The sequence below is a fragment of the Periplaneta americana genome, chromosome 16 (assembly GCF_040183065.1).
Source record: "Periplaneta americana isolate PAMFEO1 chromosome 16, P.americana_PAMFEO1_priV1, whole genome shotgun sequence".
In the NCBI taxonomy this organism is placed as follows: Eukaryota; Metazoa; Arthropoda; class Insecta; order Blattodea; family Blattidae; genus Periplaneta; species Periplaneta americana.
Genome location: NC_091132.1, coordinates 113,437,173 through 113,465,118, shown reverse-complemented (window position 1 = coordinate 113,465,118; position 27,946 = coordinate 113,437,173). Strand labels below are relative to the sequence as shown.

The following is a 27,946-nucleotide window of genomic DNA, read 5'->3' as shown; positions in this document are numbered from 1 at the left end:
CCTTATACATTAACTTGTTAGAATCCACTTTTGAAATTACTTTTGTATCGATGTAATATAATTTGGGCTAGTGTCCACAATTTCTTCTAATATCGATGCCCGTGCTCTGATTTGTTACTGCACAGCCAATTACAGATCTCGTGATCCTATGTATATTTTAGAAACTGATTTTTTTACTTTTCCATTTTTAATTTCAGTAATGGCAAGTCTTGGCATTCTACAAGAAATATATTTATTGAAATTTTTTATGGAAATATACGCTTTTGATATATTATCTAATAAACTGATTTTGTACATGCTATCTATCCATTGTTCGTCTCTGCACTACGATTTCTCCTAAGCTGTTGAATAGTTTTGGTTCAGACTTAGTGTCTACGAATCTATTCATTTGCTAATTAACATAGCTATAATGGAAAAACTGGATAATACCCACTGCAGAGCAATGTCAATAGTCGAAGTTACTCGCTGGCCACTAGTCACCGGGCCGTACGGAGCCGTTCAAACAAAAGACAATCGAAATGGTGGTAGTAAAATTCGCGACTATATTCTTAAATAAATCACTCCATTAGTCAAGTGCAAAGTTTATGCAGTACAACGACGATGTTTTGAATGCACTAAAAGAAAATGCATATGTAGTAAAATAACAACGAAATAAAGGGGAAAAGGTGTGTTTTACGGCATATCATTTAAATAACGGAATTTAAATTTCCGGTTAATTTTCGCCAAAGCATTAGTACGTAATTATGACCGCGTTGAAGTTTTATTTGTGACCTAGAGAAAATACCTAACCTTTTACGAAAAAAAACCTTTTATGGACCATGAAATTATTCCCTGCTTTAATTATATTATTGTTTATCAATATTACGAAACAAAAACTGTCATGAAGGCTATGACCGACTAGAAACATCGATGCCGAAGAGATAAATCCATTCGGCCTCGATGAAACAAAAGAAAATGCGAGAGAGATTTTAGTTCGAGATAAAATGGACACACAATTTTGATGACCATACTGTTAGTAACTGGAGATCGCTTGTAAGATCTGTCTTAATCTTCTATGTAGAAATGTCGTCCAAACAAATTGGCGGTTCAGGGAAAAATCATTGAAATAGATTAGAGTAACAGTGGTGCTATCTCTCAGTAATGTTCAGAACGAAGGAGGTAGAGAAAAAAAGAAAGAAATTTCTCCTTCTAACGACACCACAGACCAAAGTTTTGTCAACATTGTGTATTGAGTTAAATTTGGTCGTAACCGTAACGGCATGGTTCAAATCTACCGTGCTAATTCTCCAGTTTAGCGATAGCCCTATTTTTAGAAGAATTAATAATATCTTTATTTTAGAGTAATGGCACAAAACGGAGAATTCCTCGAATTGGACCCAAACTATATTTGCACAAGATGACGTAATGAACGAAATTGTACGAACATTGTGTCCAAAAACTTTTCTAGTAGAGAAATTAAACCTATTGTTTAATAATTGTGTCTTGAATCGAAAACTTGTTTTGACAGAAAATGCAGATCTGAAATATTATCCTCTTCAGTCCCGAGATAAATTTAAAGTAAAAAAAAATTTAAAATATTATTTATTTGATAATTGGCGATACAAAGACAAACACTAACCAATCAAAATTTTTATCATGACCTCAATTCTTGTTTTATACTAGATATCATTATGTGATACCTTGGGATTCTATGGGGACTTAATTTGGTATCCATTCAATTTCATTTATTTTACAAAAATGCATACAATTCCTTACAAATAATGAAATGAAAGTATCTGTATTCTAACAGCAACACTACGCTTAGAAATCATGGCAAATATAATACTCTCGTTAAATATATACATTATTATATAAAAGATGCTCTGTACCAGGAACTACATTACAGGTAAAAAAAAGCATCTGAATAATAATAATAATAATAATAATAATAATAATAATAATAATAATATTAATAATAATAATAATAATAATAATAATAATAATAACAATAACTCAAATAACAGCAACAACAATACGTTTCTGCCCACAATTTTTTTTACTAAATTGTTCATCTATTGGAGTATTATACAATACACGGGCACAGTGATCAAATCTGATTGGCAGTTTCACACACACTTCCTATTACAGCCATTGCCTTATACGAATTGTTTCTGCCCACAATTTTTTACTAAACTGTCCATCTATTGGAGTATTATACAATACATGGGCTAGCGATCAAATCTGATTGGCAGTTTCACACACACTTCCTATTACAGCCATTGCCTTATACGAATTGTTTCTGCCCACAATTTTTTACTAAACTGTCCATCTATTGGAGTATTATACAATACATGGGCTAGCTATCACATCTGATTGGGAGTTTCACATACACTTCTTATTACAGCCATTGCCTTATACGAATTGTTTCTGCCCACAATTTTTTACTAAACTGTCCATCTATTGGAGTATTATACAATACATGGGCTAGCGATCAAATCTGATTGGCAGTTTCACACACACTTCCTATTACAGCCATTGCCTTATACGAATTGTTTCTGCCCACAATTTTTTACTAAACTGTCCATCTATTGGAGTATTATACAATACATGGGCTAGCTATCACATCTGATTGGGAGTTTCACACACACTTCCTATTACAGCCATTGCCTTATACGAATTGTTTCTGCCCACAATTTTTTACTAAACTGTCCATCTATTGGAGTATTATACAATACACGGGCACAGTTTCCTTTTTTTTTTTACCAGCACTTACAGTCTTCTACTAGTTCCACACTGAATTCAGTGGATGCCATAAAATGGACGCATTGTAAACTACTTTAGTAGAGCTAGTTTGTCGTAATTTCTCACCACTTGCTCGTAACTATCCCTACATTCTTTCTTCATATCAGTGTCACTTTTTAGTGAAGCGTATTATATTGTAAAGAATATTTTGATTATATGAAAATGATGCGAGCACGAAATAACAGCTATCACGTTTGTACAATATTATGTATTCTACTTATTATAGAAAACTATAGTAATGTGATTTATGAAACGTCATGCTAGTGACCAAAGCTATCGCCAATGATACCTCTTAAAAAGTAGTGTTGTACGCCTGTATGAGAGCCCAAACAATGTTTCTATTATTATTACGTGAATAGGTAATGTGTAAGAATGTATCAACAGTTAATATTATTTCATTTAACATATAACAAATCGCTAATTACATTTGCTTTTGTCAGCCATGCTGCTGACTGGACGGAATGATAAATCCAATCAAATGGAAGCATCTAGTGACAAGAAAATAGAAGAAACTCGAATCATAACCCGGAAGTGCAGAATGGTATAGAATGGTATAGAATAAGATACCTCAGACCACGGACCTATATAAGCGCATAACGAATAACATGAATAAATTTCTAAGCTATCATATATGATACCGAAGGGCAGACGAGGTTATATCTAGGCTGTGCGAAGATATTTTTACCCGTTGCGTAAAAAGAAGAAATAACTTCATTTACTATTAAACTTAATGATAGTGTGTCCATATGAAATGTCTCCAAAAAATAAAACGGACTTCCTGTAATGAGTTTGCCTGAAATCCGAATGCTTCCGTCTTGGAGGCTCACGTCCATATTGCGTTCTAAAACGAAGCTAAACAGCGGTAGCAGACTTTGACTCGGCTAGCCACAACACGCATGCAACATCCTCCTGCGGAGTCGACACTGTTTAGTAAGATCGACTGTCACCAAATGTTGCATGCGCTTGAGCGGGTTATGGAATAAACTTAGAGAGCTTTCCTTTGCAGTGGCGTAAATTGGAAAGATAGGGTTATATAAGAAATATTTTACGAAATAACTTTCATCCGCTCATCCAGTAACATCTACAGAAGTTTTCCTCGATTTGGAAATTCATTCACACAACAAACTTAAAACTTGAATTTATCTACAAGAATTACTTTTAACAATGAAAGTAACCGTAGGCCTACCTGTTACGAAAATATAGCAAAGTAAAAAATATTTTTCTCTAAAATATTCATTTATTATTATTTTCGTGCGAAGGCCGCAGATGAACATCTATAATACATTTTTCTCGCAAATTTATATCGGACAACGCCTTCTTTCTGGAAGGTTTTCTTTTTTTCACATGCCGACAGTCAACACACATATTATAATAAATTCAAAATAAATGAGTATAGAAATACTTACTTGTCCCGCGCCGTGGCGTCGCGGTGTAAGGCATCCTGCCTGGGACGCGCGTTACGGAATGCTCGCTGGTTCGAGTCCTCATGGGGGAAGAAATTTTCTCATAAATTTCGGCCAGTGTATGGGACCGGTGCCCACCCAGCATCATGATGCACTTGTGGAGCTACGATAGGTAGCGAAATCCGGTTGCGAATGCCAGCTATAACGGCTGGGGGGATCATCGTGCTAACCACACGATACCTCCATTCTGGTTGGATGATCGTCCACCTCTGCTTCGACATGTGGACGTGAGGCCAGCAGCCGGCTGGTCGGTCTAGGCCCTTCACGGGCTGTAGCGCCACGGATTATTATATTAATACTTACTTACTTACTGGCTTTTAAGGAACCCGGAGGTTCATTGCCGCCCTCACATAAGCCCGCCATTGGTCCCTTCCTGAGCAAGATTAATCCAGTCTCTATCATCATATCCCACCTCCCTCAAATCCATTTTAATATTATCATCCCATTTTAGTCTCGGCCTCCCCAAAGGTCTTTTTCCCTCCTGCCTCCCAACTAACACTCTATATACATTTCTGGATTCGCCCATACGTGCTACATGCCCTGCCCAACTCAAACGTATGAGTATAGTAATGCATGTACAAAATTAATAAAACAGCTCCCACACTGCGGTGCATCAATCAGCCCCATCAACACCGTCCTCGGAGATTTGGTGTTCCAGCGCTAGCCGTTGGACTTGAAGTTCACGTTGAATTTCGGCGCTTAATAACCTCTGCTTTATTAAATATTAATAAAATGTGATATAGATGATGACAGTGATGATGATAATAATAATAACAATAATAATAACAATAATAATAATAATAATAATAACAGTAATAATAATAACAGTAATAATAATAATAATAATAATAATAATAATAATAATACTTACTTGCTTTTAAGGAATCCGGAGGTTCATTGCCGCCCTCACATAAGCCCGCCATTGGTTCCTATCCTGAGCAACATTAATCCAGTCTCTACCATCATATCCCTCCTCCCTCAAATAATAATAATAATAATAATAATAATAATAATAATAATAATAATAATAATAATAATAATAGTAATACTTACTGGCTTTTAAGGAACCCGGAGGTTCATTGCCGCCCTCACACAAGGCCGCCATTGGTCCCTATCCTGAGCAAGATTAATCCAGTCTCTATCATCATATTCCACCTCCCTCAAATAATAATAATAATAATAATAATAATAATAATAATAATAATAATAATAATCACCGTCGAAAATCAATAATGTTTTAGCTTCTTTTTCGCATCGCGAATCTGCCTCCTTATCTTTCACAAAAGCCTAATTTCATAAAATTTGTTTAGATTTGTGGAGTTCATGAAGAACTGGACGCAGACGCAAATGCCGCCTTTCATGTCAGTGGCGTTTTCCTCAGAGCGCTCCATACAGGACGAGTTGGAACGCGAGTCTGAGGCTGAGATAATCACGGTGGTCATCAGCTATGCGGTCATGTTCGTGTATATCGCCGTGGCACTTGGTCAGTTTCGCAGCTTTTCTACTCTTCTGGTGAGTCAAATTCTCAATAAGAAATTCCCAATGCTCAACTGACAGTCCGCGTTCACTTCTGTAATCTTCACTATATTACTTTACTTTATGTCCATTTTAAATTACAGATAATATGAAATAGTTATTTATGGTACTTGTGAGGTAAGTGCATCTTTATTGCGCGAGTGGAAAGATTTAAGCACGAGGCGTCAGCCGAGCGAGATAAAGATCACGCTCACAAGTACCATACGTAATTTTATCCATGACCATAACGAAAAATTATGTTTTATAAAGGAAAATATGTTGAAAATAAGTCCTCGTATAATCACATTTATCATGACATGGATTTTAGAATCGATATGTGTAGTAGGTAGGCCATGATGTAGGAGGCCATGATTAGTGAAGAATGGTATCTAAGGCATTGGATAAATAACAAATTATAATAATTATATAATTTGAATATATATATATATATATATATATATATATATATATATATATATTTTCATTTTAAACGTGAATTTTCGTCTTTTTGAAGTTTCAGGGATTGTTGAGAAGTGTTCACAGGACTAATGTGATTAAAATAATTTCACATTTTACTTCTGTAAACTTAAGAGGAATATTAAAGCTTAATTTAATAGGTTATATATTAAAGGGCCTACGTCATTATTTTGTTAAAATGAGTTTGTAATGTAATAACTGTTCTTTTGGTGTAGATACTTCGATTTAGATATGAAGAGGACTAAGTTTCAAACTCTAATGCTTAGTAGAATTTATGATACAATTTTTATTTCAGCCTTAACTTAAAAATTTCGGCCTGTAAGCAGTTTTTCATACATTGTTAACAATTTAGTATTCAAGACTTAGGCCCTTTCATAAATAACCCATTCAATTAATCGTCGTGTCTGTTTAGCTCAGTTGACTAACGCGTGTTGTTTTAAAATCCTAAAACTAAAATCCTATAAACCCAACTTCGCAGGTTCAAGTCTGCTCGCATTCCAAAAGGTAAATTATTACAAATTAAAAAAAAAATACATATTAGATATGGATGCAATGCACAAATTACGACGTAGTACAACAAATTCCACAATTTGGGACATCTGGCCGAAATCTACGGCTGACGACTAGGATCCAGAATACAAAGCAGAGGTTAAATGAAAAATACAATAAGATAAGGAGATTGAGTGTATGTATATTTAAGAAATGGTAATAAAGAAGTAGAAGTAGTGACATCTAGTAACTAATAATTAACTTCTTGAGTAATAGTTGAATGTAAAAGTTACGTGTGTGCCCGGGTACTAGGAAAATACTGATGAACTGTGAGATAAAGTTCAAACTGTGAGGTAAAGTCTTTATCTCACTAGTGAAATAAAGTAATGTTGAATAAAAGCCTACTTTAAAAACGCAAAAGTATTTAGTAAAGGCATGTTTTTCGTTATGGTCATGGCTAATGATATATGTAATTGCAATTATTCATTTGATTATTGCTTCTGTGGCTCAGTGCTAGCATGCTATATATCTTCAAGGGAAGGCACGGACTGGAACTGTCCTCACAAGCAGCCGCTCGGGTGGGCCCATTGTAGAGCCCGATCGCCAACTCGTGGCACCTGCGCGAAAGACGAATTGCCATCCACTTACATGGACTCGAGGACATTTTTCTTAGATATTTTCGTCATTTGTTTTGATATTCTTTGATATCTTTTAATGACAATATTGTAGTTGAGAGCTTTGCGACAACCAATATTTGTTTCGAACTACAACATTTTTAGTAATCCATATTTGTGTGTTCTTTCTCAAGTGATTAACCGATGCAGTAGGTGATAGTGATTGAATATCCTTCTATTACAAATACTTTTTCCCGTTCAACCTTACAATTCATGTTACAGGTAGACAGTAAAATTACACTTGGCGTAGGAGGCATTCTGATCGTGCTCATGGCCGTGGTGTGTGCCCTTGGGATATTCGGCTACGCTGGTGTCACCACGACCCTTCTAACCATAGAAGTAAGTTTTACAAACTGTATTTTATAGTAGGCCTAATTAACATACATATTAATAGTTCGTTATGTTAATATATGAATGAATGAAATGATGTGATGTTACATAATAGTACATTATGCAACGAGCCTATAATGGTAGTAATTAAGACGCGAGTATGTTTATGAAACGAGCGCAAGCGAGTTTATAATTTTCATACGAGCGTCTTAATTACCATTGTATGCAAGTTTCATACGACTTTTTATGCTCGACCATATTTCTAACTTGAAATTATTCATAAGTATTCATGTTATTCTTATCTGACTGGGGAGCCAAACTGACCTTGTGCAATATCTCGTAAATTGTGAGATGTGCGCAGACGGGAAAGTATTGATTTTTTTCCGAGAAACAAATGTCGACATTGACCTTGAAATAATCTAGAGAGTAAAATAAACATTACTCTTGATATAACCTTGAAATTGAATTAGACATTGAAAAACGAGATGACAAATTGAATATATTTTAATATTATTTACAATTAACGCTAATTATTATAGTAACGGAACTGACTTTATTTCAAATATAGGTGATTTATTGTGCAATTGGTGAAATGATTTTGCGGGAATGTGATTTGTGAAAGGCTGGAAGATGACGGTGAATTGATGTTAATTTGTGTGTTGTTTTTTTCGACTGAGATTAATATCATATTTGAGATTTCAATTTTATTTTGGATCGATTCTTCAACATAACCTTCTGCGACAGTATTGGATTTCCAGCCTCCGTGACGTTTCGCTAGTTGTCTTTCGATTGCATATCTGAGAATAATCGATACTTGCGCTTTCATATTGCTACAATGGTATTTTCTGATTGGTGGAACTCCTGAACTTTAATGAATAGGTGTACTTTAATGAGGTCCATTAAAGGGCTGCTACTAGGTGTATAATTACTACATTTCGGCATGATCGAGCATAAATTATATTAAAGTATAATTTAAGATTTGACGCTTTCGCGCTTTCTCTTTGAAGATTTCATTTAGTAATACTCTTACCTAATTTCCATATAGGCTAAACATAAATCACAGAGACTATTTAGTGTCTATAATATTATACTCTTAACTTTAATTCTTTTCGGAAAACGTATTACGCCTATGTATCTTTCTCGTGTTAAATTTTACATTACATTATCAGCCTCATGGTCTAGTGGTCAGAGCTTCTGGCTATAGTTCATGAGGTCCCGGGTTCGATTCCCGGTTAGAGCACAGGAATTTTTCCTTAAAAGGGGATTATTCCTGTGTTCGTCCATGGTGTGGAATTTAGGTTAAGTTTAGATTTAAGACCTCTCCTGGCACCACATTATCATAATCATCCTATCACATCATCGGAGTAATGTAACTCCGCCTTCCAGGCGCCCCAACCTCAGAAGTTACAATTAAGCCAGGGCAAGGAGAGAAGACCAGAAATGTCGAAAAGACAACCTGGTGGCATTGGATAAAAAAAAAAAAACATTACCTCGTTAACATGTTTCAGCCTGTTAACTAGATAACGTAAAACTTAACACGAGAAAGACACATAATACGTTTTCCGAAGAAACATAGTGTTAAAAGTTTGTAATCTAGATGTTTAATTCTTTACTGTATTTTCCTTTTAAGCAATTAGAGTCTATTAAATATAGCACAATGATAAATGTAACTTTAATTATTCATTAACGTTCTATTTAACATGCAGTATTTACTCTGAGACGATAAGATTATAGTTGTGGTTTTGAATTATTTTATTTCACGTTCCTTTTAAAATGTAAAGGTCATTCAAATATGATGAAATGACGAATATACTCTCAATTCTATATTCAACGTCCAATTTAAGCTGCAGGGAATGTTCAGAAATTATACGAAAATATATTCAAACTGTGCTATATTCAGAGACGTTTAGATGACAACTACAATTTGTAAATTGTTTATCACGGGCTATTTTAAGTTACAGCCACTATTAAGAGACAATAAAATTATAATAGCAGTTGTAATACTTTTTCAGTATTCTCGTAAAGTATAGAGGCTATTCAGTAGTGATAGATTGATAATTAAAAATATAACGCTTTATTTAACGTTCCTTTTAAACAACAGAGGATATTAACAGCAGAGTCGACCTGGTTGGCAAGTTAGTATAGCGCTGGCCTTCTTTGCCCAAGGTTGCGGGTTTGATCCCGGGCAAGGTCGATGGCATTTAAGTGTGCTTAAATGCTGCAGGCTCATGTCAGTAGATTTACTGGCATGTAAAAGATCTCCTGCGGGACAAAATTCCGGTACATCCGGCGACGCTGATATAACCTCTGCAGTTGCTAGCGTCGTTAAATAAAACATAACATTTAACAGCAGATAATAATATGATAGTAGTAAGTTTAGTATTTTATTTATTATTGCCATTAACCAAGATAGACTATGTAGAGAAGACATAGTAACGATAAGTGACAAAGGTAAGTTCAATGCATTATTAACTTTCCCTTTACATAACACAATCTATGTAGACGAGGCAAAATGATAATACTGGGTGCAGTACTTTATTTAAAATTCCCTTAAAGAAACGTCATTCATATTCATAACCATGTTTATTATCATCATATTGCTTTCCTGTAGTGATTCACTCACATTTCTGTTCATTCATTCATTCATTCATTCATTCATAGTTTTCTGTCCGAGGGCAGGTCTTTCACTGCAAATCAGCATTCTTCAATCTCTCTAGTTCCGCTCTTCCTCTTAATCTCCGCATACGATTCATATGATGTCTTAATGTTCTTCTGACCTGAACTTTTCTCTCGTTTACCATTCATTCCAATGCATCCTTCAGTAGTTTCTTTTTAGCCAGAAGATATAAATGATAATAGTAAGTTCAATGTTTTATTTAATATTCCATTAGACAACATAGTCTATGTCAGCAAATATTTTTTCGGAGAAGACATTAAATTGTGTGACTGAATTAAGTAATAAATCCATTTGACAGTACACCTCCCGGCCTATCGCTGCAATAAGAAGAACAACTGATAGATCTTTCTTCAAGTAGCTCAGAAAAATCATATTCTGTTATTAAGTCTTTATTAAATTTCTGGAATAACTGTCTTGTAATTATTCTCTTATTATCATTACCTTTTCTCACTTCTTACCTTTGCGAAATTGGTTTTCAGCTGTAGCTGCTTCAAAATCTAAATATATAGAAACAAACTTCAAATATAAAATGAGCTCAGAGTGACTATCTCGAATATAAAACCAAAGCAGGCACATATTAGTCATTAGATCTTTGCCTTAGAAATGTTTTATTGCAATGCTTTAGTTTTTATTATATTTTAAATTCAAAATTTAAATATGGAATAAAAATGCAAGAAAAATGTTCTATCATGTTCATTTATTTGACGCCCGCCCCGGCAAGAGACGGCGCCCCCCCAGGGAGGGGGCGTGCCTCACAGTTTGAGAACCGCTGGTCTATGTAGAGGTGATAAAATGATTGTAGTAAGTTCAATACTTCATTTAGCATTCCCTTTAAACAACAACAACATAATAATAATAATAATAATAATAATAATAATAATAATAATAATAACAATAATAATACTTACTGGCTTTTAAGGAACCCGGAGGTTCATTGCCGCCCTCACATAAGCCCGCCATTGGTCCCTATCCTGAGCAAGATTAATCCAGTCTCTACCATCATATCCCACCTCCCTCAAATCCTTTTAATATCATCTTCCCATCTACATCTCGGCCTCCCTAAAGGTCTTTTTCCTTCCGGCCTTCCAACTAACACTCTATATGCATTTCTGGAATAATAATACTAATACTAATAACAATAATAATAATAATAATAATAATAATAATAATAATAATAATAATAATAATAATAATAATACTAATACGTTTTGTGTCTTATTTTAAATAACATAGGATATGAAGAGAAAATGAAATTATAAGATTAATGGTTTATTTAACATTCTTTTAAGCAACAGAGGTAAATAAATAAATAAAAAAATAAATAAATAAAATAGAATAGATAAGTTGAGAATAGTAACTTCAATACTTCATGTTCCTTTTTAACTACGAGAAGTAATGAAGTAGACAAAATTATTCTGTATTCCTAATAATAATTATAATGCAGGATTTAAAATTCCTTTAAACTAATAAGGTTATCCAGATGTAACAAAATGATAAGAATTTAGCGTTCTACTTAAGTTACCGAAGATATCGAGAGACAAGATAATTATATCTTTCCTCTGATTGAGGTTCTGGCTGATATGTACATCTATTATCAGGCTTGACGATGTGTGTCAGAGGAAGAACAATTTTCTGTACGCATCTGAAGTCTGATTAGTGTAATATGTAGCTAATTGGCGATGTATGCAATGGAGGGGGAAAGGAACTGGCCACCCTACCCCATTATCTCCTGGCCTAGTTGTCTCATAAGCGTTCTTAGTATCATTAGTGAGTTTCAGACCTGTCTTCGGATAGTTGACTAAACAACAATTATATATTTAACATCCATTTTCAGTCTTTATGAAAATAATTATAGCCTACGTAATTTCACATTCCTTTCCAACTGCAGATACTAATCAATAGAGCTAGGATTTTGATGACCTATAAATCATAAAAAAATGTCCTAATAACAATGCATTTATGACCTAAAAATCTTTCAAAAATGCCCTTAAAATGCCCTAAAAATTGATCTTACATTCTAAAATTGGCTTAGTAGGAAAAGGAGTTTTGTGCTACTTAATATTTGGACTAGTAATTAAATTAAATTCTAGTACCAACATTTAAGTTTATTTAATTTTACATTTTTTTTTCTAAGTGCTACACTTTAATTAATTATTTTATCTCACAAGGCCACTCTTATCCGGAATTAGAAAGTATAGAGGAGTCTATATTGAAGGGATGGTTGGACTGATCCATTACATGGGGTGTACTACGTTAAAAGGGCAATATTTGTACAGAAAAACTATTAAAATATTATACAAAATAATAAGTATTAGCCACTGGCGTATCTCGGTCGGTTAAGACCGATCCGGAGTTGCACTCGGGCGCGGGTTCGATTCCCGTTTGGGCTGATTATCTGGTTGGGTTTTTTCCGAGGTTTTTCCCAACCGTAATGCAAATGTCAGGTAATCTATGGCGAATCCTCGGCCTCATCTCGCCAAATATCATATCACTATCACCAACTCCATTGACGCTAAATAATCTCGTAGTTGGTACAGCGTCGTTAAATAACCAAGTAAAAAATAAATGGTATTAATGGAGAAAATATGTAGACAAAATATCAAAGGAAATAAACATTATTCTATATTAATAATGGGGATTTGTGGCCAAAATTAAATGAAAATGCCTAAAAAAAAGTCCGAAAAACACAAAAGATGCTCATATGAGTTGAAACAGGCAAAAAAATTAAAAAAAAAATGCCCAAACAAATATGTCTTAAAACACTCAGTTTATCACATAACATATAAATACTAAAGCAGCTATGTTTCTGGCTTACTAGAAAAAAGATGCAATTTCATCAAAATCCTAGCCCTACTAATCAAAGTTGATGAAATATTTGTAACACATTCATGAAAAAGGAAAAGTGGAATGACAGTGGTCAGGCAAACCAAAGTTCTTAGAGGATATCTGGTTTTAGCTCAATAAGGAAACTCTCAGAATCTGGCCATAACAAAATCCAATAGTGTTTGGTGAGATATCATTTCGTATTTTACATAGGCTAACAATCATTTACAGGTGATACCTTTCTTGGTACTGGCGGTGGGCGTGGATAATATATTTATTCTGGTACAAACCCACCAACGTGAAGGAAGACGGAAAGACGAAACGCATGCGCAGCACGTCGGCCGCACTCTCGGTCGAGTTGGACCCAGCATGCTCCTAACCAGTGTGTCAGAAGCTGCATGTTTCCTCATTGGTACGTCAACAGAAGTAGTTCAAGAGATTACATCGTATTTTTGTTACTTATTTCGCTTCTATTTCACACCTAGCAAGTATGAGGGTTCTATAGTATTTTATTCTCTGCCTGTCTCCTATATAAAACGGGTTTCTCACGTACGACGCAGAAAGAGGTCCGAGAAAATCGTTGCCTCGTTTAGCATTTCATTGATTATGATTTCAACAATTTCGGCAGCCGAAATTCGTCAAGTGTTTAAGAACGTGTTCAAAAGGTGCCAGGCTTCTCTATCAGCAGAGGAACGTCATTTTGAGCACCTTCTGTAAATTTATTTCATTTATTTATTTATTTATTTATTTATTTAATAATAACATATACCGTACACAAAAAACGTTACATTAAAATACCCCGAAAGAGCAAAGCTCGTGTTCTGGGACAGTTCCGTTACATAGATATACATACTTCGTAGACAAATACTTCAGAAAATGGTCACATAAAGATGATAGTAAATTTAGTAAGTAATAATACTAGTAATAACTGAGTGAAAAAAAGAGACGACGTTGAGATTGGTGGATTAATATTAAATTATTATTAGTAGTATAATTAGTACAGGTCATGTTGATATAGTAACCAAGATAAGATAGAAAAAATATACTTAGGATAGAAATAAACTCGTTTTACAATACATGGTACATAATATAATACAGGGAAGTCTGTCATATAAATTTTTTAATTCTGGATCTGAAAATTTCATTGCTTAAAGTAGTCAATTCTGGATGAAATTTTATTATAGAATTATATAGACGTGGACCATAATTTGTACTGTGTAGTAAAGCAGCAGATGTGAAACATTTAGGTTCAACTAAATTAAGAATTTCGTTTCGTCTTGTATTATGATCATGTGGCTGAGCTGCAAAATTCATTCTATTTTTATGATAGAATTTTATTAAGGAGTATTTATAAATTTGGTCAATTCTAAAAACATTCAATTCGGAATGGATCAAATTTGTTGAATAATCCAGTCGCCTTTTCAAACAGATTTTGATTATACGTTTTTGCAACATAATTAGAGGGAAGAGCAGTTTTTGTAATGCCTCCCCATCCAGTTATACCATATTGGATAACAGATTCAACTATAGCCAAATAAACCAAACGTAGAACATGAGTAGGCAAGTAATGGCGAAGGTTTATAAATCTGTAAATTGTTTTACGGATCCTGTTACATAAAAAGGTGATTTGTCTATCCCATTTCAAGTGCTGATCAACAATAATTCCCAGGTATTTCACATCTACAGATTATTTCAGGCAAGAGCATTTACAGATTGTAGAGAGTTTACAAAATGAAAAGAGAGTTTACAAAATGAAATAAAGGTAAGCTTAATCTAGTCACATCACTTCTTAAGGCTCGTTCACAATGAAAATTAAACATAACGTAAGCGTTAACTTAACGTTACAGTAAAATCAAGAAGTCATACCATCATTCACGATGGGAACATAAACATAACAGCAAACATACTTGGTAACCATGGAAACATAACAACGATGCCATTTCCTCATATTCTGTCGTATACTTCAGCGCTCTACGATTGTGTTCTGTTTGCAAATCACGTAAGCATAAGCATGAAAGTTTGGAGTTTGCAAACTTTCATGTTAACGTCTTACGGTAATGTTTATGTCAATGCTTATGTGAATTATTGTGAATGATCCCATTTGGTAGCCTGGACGCAAACTTCTGTGTTTATGTTACGGTTATGTTTAATTTTCATTGTGAATGGGCCTTAGTTTAAGCAAAACTCAGGGGAGACTAGTCGGCCGTGATACGGCAACAGTGCTAGGCTATGCGGTAGACGTGCCGTGGGAGATGTGGGCAGGCGGTTGCGTAGTACGTGATAAACCGTGTGTGTGTGTGTTATGTGTGCGTGCATGCATATATACATATATGGTAAATTTAATTATCACCCCACAGTAGCTGAAGAGATAGTGCCTTTAACTTCAAAGTTAACAAGTCCAGGTTCAATTCTCGAGTAATATGGAGAATTTGTTTCTTTCCAATTAAACTAGGCGTAGGGTCGTTTTGGGAAATCTCGACACTTTTCAGAAAAATGTTCGAACTGCATGAGATCTGTGTTGACTCTTTGTAATGTCTGTATAAGTGAATCTCATGGTTTCAACTTGTGTTTATGTTCATAGAAGACAATAAGCACTATAAATGTGGGCTACACTTTTCTTTTCAATCATGAAATATAATCTACCATCTTTAGTTCACTGTACTTTGACTGGGTGTACGTGATAATAGTAGATGCACAAATTATTGTAGTGTAGGGAAGTGAAATCATTATTTTACATTTCCATTATTTTACTGAAATTTAAAGAATTTGTTTTTCATCTGGAGAAAACCACACAATCGTATTTTTACAGATATCTTTATTTTCTTTTAAAATTATTATATTCTTTTTTAATTTACTGTCAATAGTGAGGTCTTAATGGTCTGCTGAAAGGCAAATAATGATGAGTTTAATTATTCCATATGAGCGTAACCTCTGAGAGTTAGTTTCAATCATATCGATATTTTAACGACATTGTAACTTTCCATAGAAATGTCGATATTTTTCACATTTTTCTGTGTTCATCCTGTCATACTTTTGTGTTAGAATGTGAAATTTATAATTTAGTTTACTGTTTCCAGGTGCTTTGTCTGACATGCCTGCGGTGAAGACTTTTGCGTTATACGCCGCTGTCGCTCTTTTGTTGGACTTCCTGTTCCAAATCACGTGTTTCGTCAGCCTTCTGGCTCTGGATGACAAGCGACGTGCTGTAAGCAACTCCTTATTTTCCTTCTGTAAAGCTAACTTGTGTTACACGTTAGAGTTAGAGCATACCTGCACAAATAGCGCTCAACGAGCGCGCGCTTGTTCGGAGCGGGAGAGCTATGTTTACCGCTCGCCGGAACGGAGAGGAAGATACGTCAGAATGACATAGACTCGCAGTAGGTAGAGGAGTGGGAAACAACCACTCAGCTATCTAGTGGAGTGCAGTGTGTATTCTCAGTGAATTCTCACCTTACCTACTGCTACAGTACAATATGGAGGAATCTAAAAGACGGAAAAATGATCATCAGGCAAATTTTTTCAATGTTGCATGGAGAAATGCTTATTTTTTTCATAGCTGCTGGATTAAATACTCAGTGCCTTATCTGCTACAACATTTTGAAAGGTGGAAAGAAACATAACATACGTAATGCGTCTTTACGAGTCCAGACATAAAGATACTTACGGTTGTTTTGTTGCTGAAGATCGCACTGAAAAGGTTCAGGACTTGGAAACTGCATTATTACCCGAGGTAGATACAGTCTGTATTTATTTTTTATGAATTTGAAATACATTGTCTTATCACAGATACTTTCTTAATCACTTCTATGCCCGAGGTTGCGGGTTTGATTCCGGGCTAGGTCGATTGCATTTAAGTGTGCTTAAATGTGACAGGATCATGTCAGTAGATTTAATGGCATGTAAAAGAACTCCTGCGGGACAAAATTCCGGCACACGGGCGACACTGATATAACTTCGGCAGTTGCGAGCGTCGTTAAATAGGCCTAAAACATAACATTTAACATTTAACGATTTACAGCTAGAACTTATTGATCTTCATTGTGACCTAAGGGCTAAAGATCTTTTGAATAATACTACTAGCCTGGTTGAGTTTTACAAGACTAAACATTAGCAATAATATCCACGACTACACAGGCTGGCTGTAAAAATGTTTGCTATGTTTGGCTCAACATTTATATTTGTGAGCAACTGTTTTCTATAATCAACTTTAATAAAGGCAGACATCGAACATCTGTAACTGATGTTTCATTACGATCAGTAGGCTACTGTTCCTTTCAGCTGCCAACAGAATAAAACCTCGTTTTGATGTACTGATAAATAAAAATATAACAAAATGATATTGTACATTTAAGTAGCTATAGAATTTCTATTATTTCTGTAAAATAAATATTTCTTTATTAATTAATAATAGTCCAAGATAGTTTTGCAAACACGAACGGGAATTCATTTCTTAAAGACTCGTAATAGTACTTCCTTTTGTGTATATTTTGTACGAGATCACCCCTTCTTCCAGTACACCCTTATACAGAGCACAGCTAATATCTGCATTCCGCTCGTGAACTGTGAGTCGGCACGGAGAGCGCAAACCTTGTGCAGGCCTGCGTTAGAGGATTACTTACTCTTTGATTTATATTAATCACTCTCGACGGTCAATTTCGTCCCGATATGCAATTTAGTATAATTTACAGCTGTTATTATTATTATTATTATTATTATTATTATTATTATTATTATTAATATTAGTTTATGATATCAAATATATTTATTTCAAAGTAACTGAATAAGAGTGAATGTTTTATAGGAGGCACAGAATTATTCAAAAGTGACGAAAAATTTGAAAGTTCCCTAACTTTGTTAAGATGTGAGTGTATAAAAAATAATAATGCTGCATTGTTAGTAAAAGAATAGGGTTTATTCAGGTAGAAATAAATTTAAAAACATTCGGATATTATCGCCATTTTTCTCATCTGTTATTAGTAGAGTCCTGCGTTTGGTTACTTGAAGCCTCCGAGCAAGGCGCAACAGCGTAGGAATATAGCGCTAGTGTCTAGTGAACCATGTCAAAACAAAACAAAACTAGACGTTTAGAAACGAATGTTCCCATAGGAGAATTTGGTATGTAGCAAAAACTTCATTCGGAAAGAAGAAAACGTATGTTATCAGAAAAAAAAAATTGAAACACTAAAAATGTTTACAGTCAGTCACTCCTTATAATGTATAGAGACTCGTAAAGCAAATAGTCGGTGTAAATAAGTTTGTTTTTATTGTGATTTACTGTATTATTGTAATTTTTAATAATTATTTATGTTGTTGTTGTTTTCTAATGCCAGGCGTTTGACAATAAAGTCATTTGACCTCTTGCACTCCATTATTTTTCAAAGATATTATCATGACCAGCCAATGAAGCACAGATTTTGAGGTGTTCCGAATCCATTTCTTGGTTTTAGTTGCACAATGGGCAGCTAGGGGACTGATATATTCCAATTCTAGGCAGGTGTTTAGCCAAACAATCATGGCCTGTTGCCAATCTAAATGCAGCTGCAGACGATTTTCGTGTTAAATCGGGTATTAACTGAGGATTTTGATGCAGAGAGTTCCATTTTGTCCCTTGGGATTGTGTTATGAAATTTTGTTTGTTGAAGTCTAAGTATGTAGATTTAATAAATCTCTTCACAGAGTAATACGTAGATTTAGTAACAGGTCTGTTAGTAGCAGTGCTGGCCTTCTTTGCTAAAGCATCAGCATTCTAGTTTCCCAGGATTCCACAATGGGATGGTATCCATTGGAATACAATTCTTTTATTGACTGATATTAATTGAGAGAGCATTTATTATTTATTTATGTATTCATTAATACAGGGACACCATTTTATTTTTACTTCAATTTTTATTGTACCTAAGTTGTTTAATGTACTTCACTCCCACCACCTCTACTAGTAAACGTCCAACCGTTCTCCACACAGAACCAAGCGTATACAGTCAAAGTCGGCTTACGGTCATAGTAAACACAAACAGTACTGAGATAGTATAGTACGTTCCAGAAATATGTTCGCGTTTTCCAGTGACGAAAGAGCTTTCAATATTGAATCATATTCTCGCATAGGTACTGTCGTCCGTTTGCCTATGTCTCATCCCGGTTTCCCCCATCCGCTTCTGCTCGCCCCTCTGTAAAGGCTAGTGGCTGGGGTGTCTTAGCTCTTTTCTGAAAACATTAATTTCTGTTAGGAATTGAACGTCTACGCTATATTATACAACTGTTTAAAATAACTTAAATGAAAGGGCCTCGTTAATTATTTAACTGTCACGTGATTTTCCTCCTTTCTACGTCCCTGCGACAAAACTACTTGGACGGACAGTAGCTAGCATGTCTGAATAATTTTATCTTTTCTGATCGGGTAGAAGTGAAGACTGAATTTACAGTACGTAAGGTACTCTTTTATAGAGTAGGTACAGAATTTTTTCAACATGAGTTACTAGTACGAAGGACGAAACTGGTAATTGGAATTAGGTACAATAGTCAATAGTGCGATAATATGCACATTAGAACTGAAGCCTGTATCGAAATGAACGGCCACAATTTTCAAACATGTGTTTATATAGCCTATCCATACTATGATCATTTTTCAATTTAACTTCATTCTCTAGGCTATATTGTACGCTAATGTGCTGTAGACAGTATGATATACACTGCATAATGAATACGTCCGAATTGATAGCTCAGTTCGTGAGTGAAAACACTTATTGTTAATACTGTACTGTATTTAAAAAAAAAACAAAAAACAAACAAACAAACAAACAAACAACCAAGCCAAGCCAAGCCAAGCCAAGCCAAGCCAAACCAAATACATTGGAAAGGAATTTTTCGTTCATAATTTTTTCTGATAACAATAACTATTATTTTATTTACATTCTGTACATCTACCTTTCTAAGCAATGTAAGATTATTCAAATTTATTTTTCATATAAATTTAACAACTAATTAAATACCCAGATTTCAAGATTCAGCTATGTATGTAATGTGTACGTGTTATGCGTGCACTTGCGCGCACAATGAGAGTATGCGCTCACCGTAATTCAAGTGATACAAGCAAGCAAATTAAAGAAATGGTTCAAATATTTATTTAAGAGGCATGATGGGGCCGATAAGCTAATTACTATAAATGACAATTTATTATATGTGCCGTCTATGCTTATCCTTATTTAACAAATATATTGGTTATACAATATTTTGTTACATAATATATTTATTTGAACGTTTTCGGCTCTATGGAGCCATCATCAGAAACAAGTAAGCCCATATGTATGGTGTGAGTACACTATATGTTGCAGTACAAGTAAACTCAGTTAATGTTAAGATTAAAATGACATGTTTCTATTTAAAATCAATAATTGTAAGGCAGAAATTACATTATAAATACAAGGCGGCTCTATGGGCCGTAATAAAATGTTACAATTGCTGATAATAAAATTAACTAAAATACTTTAAAATTGTTAAGATCAGAATTAATAGTCGTCCAGTTTGATGGTTATGTAGCTTTCCATATTTGGTGGGAGCTGGGGCAACAGCTGTGGGGAAGAAAGTATCAAATGTAATATCTATACTCAAAATTTCAATGATGCTCGTTTCCAGAACAAAGCATATACATATCTCAATGCTATTAATGCCAAGATCTTAATAATTCACATGAATCTATTACAATTATTGATTTTAAATAGAAACATGTCATTTTAATCTTAACATTAATTGAGTTTACTTGTACGGCAACATATAGTGTACTCACACCATACATATGGGCTTACTTGTTTCTGATGATGGCTCCATAGAGCCGAAAACGTTAAAAAAATATATTATGTAACAAAATATTGTATAACCAATATATTTGTTAAATAAGGATAAGCATAGACGGCACATGTAATAAATTGTCATTTATATCAAATATTTATGTTTGCATGCACGTATAAAAGAAACTTATGTAAGTTTATTTAAGATTGTAAAGAAATGTATACTGGGGTATGTAGTTATTGCATGGTTTTCATCCTATAGATAGGACAATAAAAACTTAGCCTTAAGGTCTCTAAACGATTACGTTTTTAATCATGTGATTTCTTTGTTTAGGATAGAAGATTCGACGTGTTGTGCTGCGTAGTTTCCTCCAAGAAGGACGATGAGTCGACTGAGCATCAGAATCTCCTGTCCGGCATCTTTAGGAAGTTTTACGCTCCTTTTCTGTTGGGAATGCCATGGGTGCGTGCCATCGTGTTTCTTTTGTTTCCGCTGTGGTTCTTCGTCAGTCTCTCGCTTTTCGAACATGTGGACGTTGGACTGGATCAGGAATTGTCTATGCCTGAAGATTCGTATGTCCTCGTATATTTTCAGGTAAGAAACTCTTCTTGAGTATATTATTTTGGACGTTAGTAAAAGAAAACAGAAATTCATTCTTCAATTTCATTTGCAAAATTAGTAAACGGCAATTTATAGTCGAGAAATAGAAAAGGCATTAGAATAGTGATGCTATTATTAATGGTAATAATAATAATAATAATAATAATAATAACAATAATAATAATAATAATAGTAATTTATTTATTCATTTATTTACTTATTTATTTATTCATTCATTCATTCATTCATTCATTCATTCATTCATTCATTCATTCATTCATTCATTTATGTATTTATTTATTCATTTATTTATTTACTTATTTATTTATTTATTCATTTATTTATTTATTTATTCACTCATTCATTAATTTATTTAATTATTTACTTATTAATTAATTTATTTATTTATTTATTTATTTACTTATTTATTTATTCATTTATTTATTTATTCATTTCTTTATTTATTTACTTATTTATTTATTTATTTATTTATTTATTTATTATTTATTTATTTATTCATTTATTTATTTATTCATCCATTCATTTATTTATTCATTTATTTATTTATTTATTTTTATGTATTTATTCATTCATTCACATATTTCTTCATCTATTTATTTATTTATTTATTTATTTATTCATATATTAATTAATTAATTAATTTATTTATTTATTTATTTATTTGCTGGACAACAGCCATTGGCCAATAAAAGTCCAGCACAGTGATACAATTAATACATTAAAATGAACAACTATGGTACAAATTAATTACTTGAGTTAACAACAAAATAAAGAACATAGATTACAATACTTAATTTACAATAATTAAAACTATAAATTATTAGGAAAAGGAATTGATTCGTACTACCAATTTGTGTATAAGGATTATGCAAATAATATTAGGAAAGACATTGCCATGTTCTAATACTTCTATACATTGAATGGATCGAAATCGCCTACATGTAAGTTAGCATGTTTAATACATCTGGAGACCGGCGAGGAAGATTTAGAATTTCTAATATAGAAGAGTTTGTGATGTCTCATGTCCTTCATAGGAATACGAAGGATGTCACTGTTTAAGAAAGATTGACAATTAATGTCACCTTTAAGGACCTTACATGAGAATAAGTAATCGAGATCATGACGTTTGGCATACAGGCTTCGACATTTAAAGTGCTCGCATTTTTATCATAGTTATACCCAGAGTTATTAGGCAGGAATCTGTACGAACATAATGAAATAAATTTCCTTTGAATATTTTCCAGTTTAGCCGAATCAGAACTAGTAATAGAGTTCCAAACTACAGATGCATATTCGAGTTTCGATCTCACTAATGTATAGTATAGTATTAAAAGAGAGTCAGGTGTTGAAAAAGAATAAGTAATTGACCGAATTATTCCTAACATTCTTATTGCATGGTTATAAATATAATCAATGTTGTGAAAATATAATTTATTGTCAATTAATACACCGAGGTCTCTAATGCAATCTTTTCTGTTGATTAATACATTTTATGCTCGACCATGCCGAAATGTAGTAATTATACATCTGGTAGCAGCCCTTTAATGGACCTCATTAAAGTACACCTATTCATTAAAGTTCAGGTGTTCCACCAATCAAAAAACACCATTGTAGCAATATGAAAGCGCAAGTATCGATTATTCTCGGATATGCAATCGAAAGACAACTAGCGAAACGTCACGGAGGCTGGAAATCCAATACTGTCGCAGAAGGTTATGTTCTGTTACTATAATAATTAGCGTTAATTGTAAATAATATTCAAATAAATTCAATTTCTCATCTCGTTTTTCAATGTCTAAATCAATTTCAAGGTTATATCAAGATTAATGTTCATTTTACTCTCTAGATTATATCAAGGTCAATGTCGACATTTGTTTCTCGGAAAAAATCAATGCTTTCGCGTCTGCGCACATCTCACAATTTACGAGATATTGCACAAGGTCAGTTCCGCTCCCCAGTCAGACAAGAATAACACGAATACTTATGAATAATTTCAAGTTAGAAATATGGTCGAGCATAAAAAGTCGTATGAAACATATTTCTTGCCGTTGTATCCCAGATCTCCGGTTCAAAGCCAACAGAGCGCGATGAATATGAAGAGCGATAGAAATCTACAGCTTGACTTCCTTCGAAAGTTCGGAAAGGTGGTAAAACTGAGTGTCCTTCGTCGTAGATTTGTGGCACCTAAGAGAAATTTGAACCTCAATGAGAGGACACCTAACAATATTTATCGGTTTTTTTTTTCGATCACATCAAAATTTGGAGATATGGAAATGGGCCCAAAGAATGACTCAAAAGCGCGTGAGCTTGTTCCAGTCTCTAATACTGGTGACAGACTACAGTCACTAATCGCGATTATCGACCTAATTGCGATGGGGTTTGTAGTGTGTCACCGTCCCGATCGCGATCAGGAGCTAAATTCTGTTCCCAGAACAAGATAATCGCGCTGAGGCACGGCCCAGTGAACGAAAGTAACATTTTAGTAATCTTTGGTTTCGAATCACCTTGATTTATATTATTTAGGAAGTCGTGATAGCTTCTGCTATGGAATTTTGTTACTCCTTCCATTGTATTATATGAAACAGAAACGAAAAAGAATGGGTAGAAAATGAATTTGGCTACTATTAGACGTAGTGGAGAAATTTAATGCAGATGTGAGAAAAGTAAAAAGAAATATATTAACAGATGACAGACGAATTATTCATATTTCATATATATATATATATATATATATATATATATATACACACACACAATAGAAGGCTGCTGAAAGATGTTTCATTTCAATAAATAATGGATTACAAACTGGAACTGGTTTCTTTTTCAGATTTTCAATTTCAGTCTCCATTACGAAGCTATCGTTGAGGTTAGGGTTGATTTTAAAAATATGTTTTATTACAAAATAATATACATTTTTGACAGGATGATATAAATTTTATAGGTTATAAAATCTCTCTTCAAAATAATATAAATAGTAATGATATAAATTGTATCAGTTTGCATTGTAAAGCATATAATTATTTTAACAAATAAATTCCCATATCAAGCTGCAAGAAACAACAAAAAAGGAAAAAAACAATGAACAAACATCAAAATAAAGTATGAACTTTAGGTGTTGTCCAGGAGGGAAACAAATATATACGTATGTACATAGAGAAAATTGTTTCCTCTATGATAATTCAGCTGTTGACCAGACGGGACCTAGTGTGTGCGATAATGCTAATTGTGATTAGCGACTGTAGTCTGTCACCAGTATATAGTCCGGGTCAGCTTACTTAATACCCTAAGGGTGAAACCTAACCATTTTTCTCCCATTACTACATAAGCTAGTGGATTATAGTGATTTTCTAGTTTGCAGGTTGAATTTTCTTTTGCCAGCTTCGTTTCGAATTTCGGTACTGAGCAATAGTACACCTGGTAGTGATTTTATAACTGTTATGTTGGCAGCAGTGACACAAGTTGTCAGTAGTTTAAATTATGAAAATTCGAATTGTTCTAGATTTCTGAGTCTATTACTGGAAGCTAGTGAAATTTGAACATACTAATAATTAATTAATATCAGTATTAATATTAATACATAATAGTTATTGTATGTGTTGCTTTGTTTTGTGGTTACAACTTCAAGATCAGAGTCAAGTAGAATAAGTGTAAATAAATATAACCTATTTCGCGTGATACATGCCCTTGAGTAATGATAAAAATACCATTTCACATTTTAATTAATTTCTTTCGTGTTTAGACTTGTATTACAATAATGGAATAAATATTCTAAAGCATACATTTCAAAGTGACATTCGTTTTCGGAATTCATACTAATCATTTCACGTGATCAAACAAAATACATTTTTAGGTTAAGGTCTCATGATTCGTTAACTGTTTAATCAAAGCAATGAATTTCATGTTGTCAGACAAAATACATTTTAATATTAGATTATACACTAATCTACTAACTACTAACATAATGTGTGAGAGATCCAGAAGAAAAATTAATATACTCTTTCACAAATTATTGAACCTTTTATACAACAGCTCCCCAACATAAAGATGAGATGTGGTAAATGAGCAAAACATCGTTATTGTTAATACTATATTATTATTATTATTATTATTATTATTATTATTATTATTATTATAGTACATGGCATTGTGTGATTTTATCTTCCTTTGGTGATATTTAGTATTAGTTGGCAACACTGACGAGACGGTCAAATTAGTCTTTTAGGGTACGTACACGTTGGAGCAACGATAAACGATAAAAGAAATGATCTAGCGACGCTTTGATATTATCAAAGAATCAAGTGTTCATATCGTCATATCGGAGCAACGAGGACGCGGGAAGCGAACATTTTGATTTATCAGTAGAAGATATTCTATGCATCCACTTAATGACAGAAGATATATAGGAAATATCAGCTGCTAAGTTCAAGGTTAATATAACTTAAATACGTACAAAATTAAACCCGTTTCTCATCCCAGAGATAGTATAAATTCGTTGTGTTGTGATTGGTTCTTGTGATCACATAACATAAGACGAATAAATACACAACTGATCAATTTGCCAATATCTACAATAATTAATTTAGTATGCCGAAATAATAATAAATCGGTTAATATTCGGATATATTGATAACTACCGGTCATTATACAGATTAATATTAGCTTAATCAGAGATCATATAAACGACAACAGCGAAGAAAATGGAACTTTTCTTTTTCGTCGCTTTTATCGTGCTTCTTCTCTTTTATCGTTACTCCAATATGCACACCTCAATGACAATGCATGCTTCAATTCTCTCTGATATAGCATCGCTGCTTCTTTTATCGTTTATCGTCGCTCCAACGTGTCCGCACCCATAGGAATTACTCTTACGTGATCCTCAGTATAACTGCAGTTAATACAGTAGACATCCATTTTGTTAGTATGGCACAAGGACATGAAACACAACAGTCACATGAGAAGAGACAGCACAACTAGTACACATGAGAGGCAGATATATTTCCACTTCAACTGTGAGTGCGATGGATTTGTAATCAAAGTTCTAGGACTTCAGAAAATGGACTATGTTCTCAGGATCAGACCTAAGAAAATTGTTTGTGCTGTATGTGTCTTACCTAAGTTTCTCTTTGTTTTTCATGCTATGTTCTATGTATGTTTGCCTATTTACAGTACATGAAGGATCTGCTTTCCATGGGTCCTCCCGTATACTTCGTACTGACGGCTGGTTTGAACTACAGTGACACCAGCACACAGAACGTGGTGTGCGGCGGCCAAGGTTGTAATGCGGATTCTCTCAGCACGTATTTGTACCGCGCTGCGCTGTACCCTGACAGGTAGGTTTCATCTGCCTTTATGCCAATATTGTCAAGTTAGTGCCAATTCATACAGTACGGACATTTCTCAAATCCATTTCTTGCGGACAGCAGTGTACACACGATTCGATTTTCATAATTTAAATTTCATTATTCACGGGAAAAAATCGACCCTTGTGTACCCTGTTGTCCGCACGAAATCGATTCGAAGAAATGCCTGTTTCGAGAACTTCTCGTACCATGTGAATACATCGCTTTCACACTAGGCCAGCCGTGGCGAAAATGTGACTCACGAGCACATTGTGGCTCACAATGATAGCTATACATTTCTCTTGCAACTACCAAATATTTTCACTCGGTAAATAAGAAAGAGAATTCAACATCCAATACAATGGCCAACACCTTCCTAGGACTTATGAATCCAAATATCTTGGAGTTATTTTCGATAGTAAGTTAACACGGAGCAACCATTTGAAATACATTTCTGGAAAAGCTCGTAAAAGATTCTCCCTTCTAAAAAGACTAGCAGGAAAGAAATAGGGATGCTCTAGGAATACTTTGAACACTACATACAAAATGTTTATACAGCCAGTGCTGACATACTGCGGAGAAATTTTAATTACTTCACCTTTCATAAACGACATAGAACATGTTCAAAACCAAGCTCTCAGACTCATTACTGGTGGAATCAAAACAACTCCAATAGATTCTGTGAGATTCCTCACTAATATTAACAGCATCAAAATGACAATAGAAGAAAAAGCACTGATTCAATATGAAAAACTTATCAGATTACCAGGAAACAATTGGCATTCATACAGTCCTCTCTATAGATTGAAAACTCAAAAAAGTTTCATATCCATTGTTCAAGAATTAAAACAGAAAATCAATATCCCGAATTTTAAAAAGAAAACTTACAAATTAAACCAAACCCTTTAACTCTATTAAATATAGAATATAATCTAAATTTAACAGAAGAAATACTGAAATCAGAAGTAAACAATG

The 27,946-nt window shown here is 33.8% G+C and overlaps 1 protein-coding gene across 2 annotated transcripts in view; it reads left to right on the top strand.

Moving 5' to 3' along the window:
* Nucleotides 1–27,946, top strand: part of LOC138691096 (NPC intracellular cholesterol transporter 1 homolog 1b-like) — a 121,769-nt gene that overhangs the window by 76,500 nt on the left and 17,323 nt on the right. For both annotated transcript variants that reach the window (XM_069812806.1, XM_069812805.1), the window contains exons 13-18: nucleotides 5,555–5,756; nucleotides 7,622–7,738; nucleotides 13,461–13,641; nucleotides 16,307–16,434; nucleotides 21,345–21,605; nucleotides 26,799–26,962. In XM_069812806.1, the coding sequence (XP_069668907.1) occupies nucleotides 5,555–5,756; nucleotides 7,622–7,738; nucleotides 13,461–13,641; nucleotides 16,307–16,434; nucleotides 21,345–21,605; nucleotides 26,799–26,962 (1,053 nt within the window). The remainder of the gene's footprint in view (nucleotides 1–5,554; nucleotides 5,757–7,621; nucleotides 7,739–13,460; nucleotides 13,642–16,306; nucleotides 16,435–21,344; nucleotides 21,606–26,798; nucleotides 26,963–27,946) is intronic.